At 38.0% G+C, this 7,500-nt stretch overlaps 1 protein-coding gene across 1 annotated transcript in view; it reads left to right on the top strand.

Annotated features, from left to right (window-relative positions):
• The window catches only part of LOC115225280 (deleted in malignant brain tumors 1 protein-like), a 58,192-nt gene that overhangs the window by 38,711 nt on the left and 11,981 nt on the right, over positions 1 to 7,500 (top strand). The window contains exons 16-18 of the mRNA XM_036514097.1: positions 1,510 to 1,654; positions 2,655 to 2,824; positions 4,964 to 5,014. Coding sequence (XP_036369990.1) covers positions 1,510 to 1,654; positions 2,655 to 2,824; positions 4,964 to 5,014 — 366 coding nt within the window. The remainder of the gene's footprint in view (positions 1 to 1,509; positions 1,655 to 2,654; positions 2,825 to 4,963; positions 5,015 to 7,500) is intronic.

Here is a 7,500-nt window from a genome sequence, read left to right as displayed (position 1 = left end):
TGCACAAAAAGAATAAAACAAAAGCCCGTGCTTCCGATCGAGTTGGATGGTGAAAAAAGTGTGGAGTGGAGTGAAAGCATTTTAAGAGGTGAGGGTAACGCATGTAAGACTCAAAAGAGTTCTAAGGAAGAATGTCATGATCGAGAAGGTGAATGACAATGATATATATATATATATATATATTTGAGTAATTGAATGAATTATCTTGTTATGGATAATTCGGTTAACCGATACCTGGGTAGGAAATTCACATCAGAGAAGACACGTTTGAAGTATGTGCTTTCGTGTGGAAATTTGTATGTTTTTTTAAAAAATATAAATATATGAAAGAATGGAGTTGAATGACGAATTAACAAAATTCCTTTATTTTCGACATATGATTCGAAGGCTGCATATTCCTAATTGCGAAGGAATAAGGAGTATATTATGCCACTTTCTCATCAGGAAAAGCAAGGAACTTATGTCAACATCAAGATGCACAAAAAACTTTTAGATAACTGCTCACACGGAGCCCATAGTGATAATGAGTGTCTCTTTAAAAAATTCCTTTATAAGGAGTGACGTCAAAATGGTTGGATGTAGGAGATTCTAGAAGGTTCTAAAGGTTCAAGGGTTCAAACGAAGTAGAAGAGAGGCATAAGAATAGGAAGGTGAAAGGGTGCAGTTCAAATGTATGGTGAATTTTCTTTTGTGAGTGAGTGTCTGTGTGTGTGGCTGTATATAATGGCATTAGTGTGTGTGTGTGTGTGTGTATGTGTGTGTGTGATTGTGTTTGTGGATGGGTGGGTGTCAGAAAACAGACAGTGGTGAGGTGAACGGTTTGTGTCTGTGTGTTTAAATGTGCTTACTATAGATAGAGGGAAAGAGAGAGAGAAAGAGAGAGACGCCCTCAGCTTTTTACCAAATATATAAGCTTTATTTATTATTTTGCACATTGCTTAATCTTTGGTATATGTTTTTATCTTATATTTAATTTTTTCTATAGGATGTAATTTTTTTCTATATGGTATAATTTAATTTTTTTCTAATTTATATATCTCTCTATATATAAACGGCAGTTTGTCTGTCTGTGTGTCTGTGTGGCTGTCAGGTTGTACCCTCACCCTGACCACGGCTTTCAACTGATTCTGATGAAACTTGACACACACATAGCCCAATGTCATAATTCAAACTAACGCAGCGAAAATTTTGAAAAGCTCCCCCAGTTCTGAAAAAAATCGATAAATTCGACATGGGGTTGAGAATCTAAGCTTTTTATATGCAACACATTTTCTGTCGGGAGACAGCTAGGAACATCGTATACATAGAAGTATTCGAGTGAAGAGAAGACATTGCAACCTACACATGCGCCTTCGTTCCCTAGAGGGAAAGAACTAGATAGGGATTAGTCGTTGCCTACTAGGGGCTCATACATACCCGGGCAACGCCGGGCTATGCTGTTTTTGTATATATATATATATATATATATATATATATAACATATGTATGTCTACTTCTCTGTCGTTGCAGTCCCAGTAAGTGTCCGTCTAGCTGGTAGTGACTCCTATCTGTATGGCCGCGTCGAAATTCTATACAAAGGAAAATGGGGAACAGTTTGTGATGACGACTGGGACACACAAGATGCTCAAGTCATTTGCAGGATGCTGTCATTGAGGTAAGTATATTGTACTATCTCTGTTTGTTTATCAGTCCATCTCTCCGTCTGGTTTATTGGCAATTTACACACACACACATTATATAAATATTTACATACATAGGCGCAGGAGTGGCTGTGTGGTAAGTAGCTTGCTAACCAACCACATGGTTCCAGGTTCAGTCCCACTGCGTGGCATCTCGGGCAAGTGTCTTCTGCTATAGCCCCCAGCCGACCAATGCCTTGTGAGTGGATTTGGTAGACGGAAACTGAAAGAAGCCTGCGTATATTTATATATTATATATATATATATATGTATATATATATATTATATATATATATATATATATATATTGTATGTGTATGTATGTTTTGTGTTTCTGTGTTTGTCCCCTTAGCATTGCTTGACAACCGATGCTGGTGTGTTTACGTCCCCGTTACTTAGCGGTTCGGCAAAAGAGACCGATAGAATAAGTACTGTGCTTACAAAAGAATAAGTCCCGGGGTCGAGTTGTTCGATTAAAGGCGGTGCTCCAGCATGGCCGCAGTCAAATGACTGAAACAAGTAAAAGAGTAAAAGAGTAAAGAGTATACATACATACACACACACACACACACATATTTATAATAAGTGTAGGTTGAATACGAGTGGGTATATATTTATAAAAAAGAAGTTTAAAAACGCCACTATATAAGATAAATTTTAATTTTCTTAGAAATTATACATGTTTTGGTTCTTCTTGAAAAAACGAACCTTATCAAAAATATTTAAAAAAGTTAAGTGTAATAAAAAAGTTCATAATTGTTTCTTACTGGTCTCAACAGAATCCACGTGGTGTTTTTTTGTGGCGAGTAAGCATAATAGCTGTCTTATGTGTTCGGATAAAACTAAGATTACCTTACTATAGCCACTAATAGTAACTGCTATACTATACGTTAGATAATGTACTCCTAGATACACTATGCCTGAATGAAAGATATACTACAGTATTGCTTCTTTTTCTCTTACTCATCTTTCTAGTGGTGGTCAAGCTCTGCTTTCAGCCACTTTTGGTCAAGGTGAAGGCGACATACTTTTGGATGATGTGAGATGCGATGGCTCAGAAGAGACCATTTCGGCGTGTGAGTTCCCAGGGTGGAACCTGCACAATTGTGGACACCACGAAGACGCAAGTGTGATGTGTACTGACGGTAAGGATTGATAAAGGGGGTCGTTGATCGAGTCACTGGCTGGCTGAGGGTTAGGGTCTGTGTGCTGGTGATGGATGTTACATGCATATATTGTCATTTAATGTCTGTTATTATCAAGCTGGCATGGGTTGGATGGTTTGACAGGAACTGGCAAGCCAGAGAATTGCACCAGGTCCCCCTGTCTGTTTTGGCCGGTTTCTTTATCTGGATGCTTTGGTATGGTTTCTATGGCTGGATGCCCTTCCTAATGCCAATCACTTTACAGAGTGTACTGGGTGCTTCTTATGTGGCACCAGCACCAGTGAGGTCTGCTTTGGCATGGTTTCTAGGGCTGGATGCCCTTCCAAATGCCAATCACCTTACAGAATGTACTGGGTGCCTCTTATGTGCCACCAGTACCAGTGAGGTCTGCTTTTGGTTGGTTTCTAATGGCTGGATGTCCTAGGGCTATGCCTAATGCAATCACTTTACAGAGTGTACTGGGTGCTTCTTATGTGCCCAGCACCAGTGAGGTCTGCTTTGGCATGGTTTCTAGGGCTGGATGCCCTTCCAAATGTCAATCACCTTACAGAATGTACTGGGTGCCTCTTATGTGCCACCAGTACCAGTGAGGTCTGCTTTGGTATGGTTTCTATGGTTGGATGCCCTTCCTAATGCCAATCACTTTACAGAATGTACTGGGTGCTTTTTATGTGGCACCAGCACCAGTGAGGTCTGCTTTGGCATGGTTTCTAGGGCTGGATGCCCTTCCTAATGCCAACCACTTTACAGAGTGTACTGGGTGCTTTTTATGTGGCACCAGCACCAGTGAGGTCTGCTTTGGCATGGTTTCTAGGGCTGGATGCCCTTCCTAATGCCAACCACTTTACAGAGTGTACTGGGTGCTTTTTATGTGGCACCAGCACCAGTGAGGTCTACTTTGGCATGGTTTCTATGGCTGGATGCCCTTCCTAATGCCAACCACTTTACAGAGTGTACTGGGTGCTTTTTATGTGGCACCAGCACCAGTGAGGTCTGCTTTGGTATGGTTTCTATAGCTGGATGCCCTTCGTAATGCCAACCCCTTTACAGAGTGTACTGGGTGCTTTGCATGTGACACCAGCAGCAGCAGGGTCACCAAGCAACATGGGAGATGAGACCACTCAACTGAGGAAGGGAGTCATATTAAGGAAGATGGCTTTGTGAAAAGTGAGGATAGATTTGAATATGGGCAGAGGGACAGAAAGTATCATGATTTAACATCGGTCTTCCATTCTGGCATAAGTTGGACAATTTGTCAAGATCTGGCCAGCTAGATAGCTGCATCAGGTCCCAATTTCCTGTTTTGGCATGGATTCTACAACTGGATGCCCTTTCTGATGCCAACCAGTTTAGTGGGTGGACTGGGTGATTTTTATTTGGTATCCTCTGGAATGAGGAATCCAAATAACTTAGAAGACAAAACCTCTTTCCCACCCACTCACCCCTCTCGACGGGGGTGAGTGGGTGGTTAAGTTCAGGAGATTACAATAGGAGAGTGGGAGGATGGCACAAATGGAGGGAGGGGTTGTTAGGAGAATATGTTGTTGGAGAGAGGGGAAGGGAGAGAAAGTGAGAGAGAGAGAAATAGAGAAAAAGAGATGATAAAGAGAAAGAGGAAAAAGAGGGAGAGAGAAAGAGAAAGAGGAGAAAGAGAGAGATGAGAAAGAGAAAATGAAATAGAGAGAGAGAGAGAGAGAGAGAGAGCAAGAAGGAGAGAAGAAGAGATAGAAAGATAAAGAGAAAGAGGAGAAAGAGGGAGAAAGAGAAAATGAAATAGAGAGAGAGAGAGAGAGAGAAAGAGAAAGAGAAAGATGAAAAGAGAGAGAGAGAGAAAGAGAGGAAAAGAGATAAAAAAGATAAAGAGAAAGAGGAAAAAGAGGATGAGAGAAAGATAATATAAAATAGAGAGAGAGAGAGAGAGAGAAAGAGAAAGAGGAAAAGAGAGAGAGAGAAAGAAAAAGAGGAGAAAGAGGGAGAGAGAGAGAGAGAGAGAGAGAGAGAGAGAGAGAGAGAGAATTGATTGCAAGGTGCAGAGATTTCTTTCCTAATCTTTGTTAAACTTCAATCGCTGTTTTTATTTCTGTATTTCTTTGCTTCCATGGGACATTTTGCTGAAAGACTCAACCACTGATGCATCATGGGAAAGTACAGAGAAACCACGTGACTCTGGTGAGTAAATATTTAACACTGCAGTTATCTCCCCCTGACTTCACTCTCTTTTCTTTGTCCTTACGTCAGTTTTGATCCAATATGTCGTCGTTGCAATATATTGCATGCCTGCAGCACATTGATGATACTGCAACAAAAGTCTTCCCAATTAAGCGTGAATTCTCTATCTTCCTTCCCACCCTTGCCCAACCATTCTTAATACTGTCCATCCATTGCGTTCTTTTCCTGCCTCCTGATCTGTCACCCTCTACTCTTCCTTCAATGTTAATGTTCCCCAGACCTCAGCTTCCTCCTCCCCACACCTCTGAACCCCTTCTTCTTGACCCCACTCATCCCACCACCCTGCTCCCTCGCACTGTTGTCACTATACCACCCAACCTCCCCCTCTCCGCTGCCGAGCGCTCTCTCCTCAGTAGGGGACTCCGCTTCATGCCTCTCATGTACCACTGCGACGAATTTGAGACCCACACCGACGTCAACCAGTTCCTGCGCCAATTCAAAATGTGACCGCGTGTGTACCGTTGGTGATTTTTTTCCTCCGTGTTCCCTTCTCTGGATCTTTCCTTTTCCTATGTTTCCGACGAAGAGCTCCGCTCAAAACGTTAATACTCCTTCTTTCCTTATTTTCTGAGTGTCCAATAATACTATACTTGTTCCACGTCCTCGCGTTGTGCTTTCTCTTTGTGTTTTCATGTTTGGATTAACTTTATGTGTGTGTGTGTATATATATATATTATTGTGGATATATATATATATATATATATATATTATGTGGATATATATATATATATATATATATATATATATTTGGATATATATAATAATATTATATATATATATTGTGGATATATATATATATATATATATATATATATATATATATATATATATATATATATATATATATATATATATATATATATATTATATATATATATATATTTGTAAAAAATGAAGTTTGAAAATGCCGCTATATTAGACAAATTTTAATTTAACATGTTTCGGTTCTTGAAATAACGAACCTTATCAAAAAGATTTTTTATATATAATAAAGAGAGTCCATGCTATATGTTTAAAGAGTATGATGTAATAGTTCATAATTGTGACATACATTCAATAGAGTCATGAGATATTACATCATACTCTTTAAACATATAGCATGGACACTCTTTATTATATATGAATTTTTTATATTTGACTCTATTGAATGTATGTCACAATTATGAACTATTACATCATACTCTTTAAATATATAGCATGGACTCTCTTTATTATATATAAAAAAATCTTTTTGATAAGGTTCGTTATTTCAAGAACCGAAACATGTTAAATTAAAATTTGTCTAATATAGCGGCATTTTCAAACTCATTTTTTACAAATATATACCCACTCGTATACGAGCTAATCTTATTATAAACATATATATATATATATAATATATATATAATAATATATATATATATAATAATAATAATATTAGGGAGTATAACTCCAAACTTACAGGGAAAAATTCATTTAGTATTAAATCAAATTTCACAGTATAAATATATAAAATATAAATTAGAGATAAAACCACTATTATGCAACTCAAACAGTGATAGACATAAACCAATAGATAAATAACAAATTATATATATTTTTATAAAACATACAACTTGTAACTATATCTCAAAAAGTATAAAAATCAACTTTTTGAGATCTAGTTATAAGTTATATGTTTTATAAAAATATATATTATATATATTACGGGACTGTCATATTGAGTTGAGAGTATACAACCACTATATCGCCCCACCACTGCTCATGTCTCTCTGAGACATTTAGAAATTCAATATTTCTAATTTTGGTAATCAGTAAATAAATTTTACTGAAAATAGGATATATTTGCGGAGAGGTTGCAATCATCTCAGTGAGCGAGACTAAGTACCCTGGACAGATGACGAGCAATACACTCAGAAACATATGTCTTCAGGTGCCTTGTCCCAGCTTGCGGGGGTGATTGCCTCCCCTTTGCAAATATAAGGACACAGAAAATGTGTCAAAGCCGACAGGAAACGTCGATGTTTCCTAGGGCTAAACAACGGTGGTGTAATTCCCTTACGGGACTGTCACATTGAGTTGACAGTATACAACCACTCTATCGCTCCACCACCGCTTATGTCTCTCTGAGACATTTAGGAATTCAATATTTCTAATATATATTATTTGTTATTTACAAATTGAGATAGGGGTTGTAAATGCAACCCTCCATGGGATAACATATATCCAATATACTGCTAGTGAAGTACCCAACAAAGTTAATACATAAATGTTAAGGATTGCGATGCAATCAATTCATTTACTGTATTATATTTTTTATCAGCTTACAGCTTATAATTGATCACCGTGCATTGATTAAGTTAAATAGTCTATAATTGGGACATATAAGCCCTCAATGTTAAAAAGTAGGGTTGTTGTATGCATGTGATTCGAACCCAAACCTCTAT

Source organism: Octopus sinensis, linkage group LG27 (assembly GCF_006345805.1).
Source record: "Octopus sinensis linkage group LG27, ASM634580v1, whole genome shotgun sequence".
Taxonomy (NCBI): domain Eukaryota; kingdom Metazoa; phylum Mollusca; class Cephalopoda; order Octopoda; family Octopodidae; genus Octopus; species Octopus sinensis.
The sequence above is the reverse complement of the archived record's forward strand: the minus strand, read 5'-3'. Positions and strand labels throughout refer to the sequence as shown.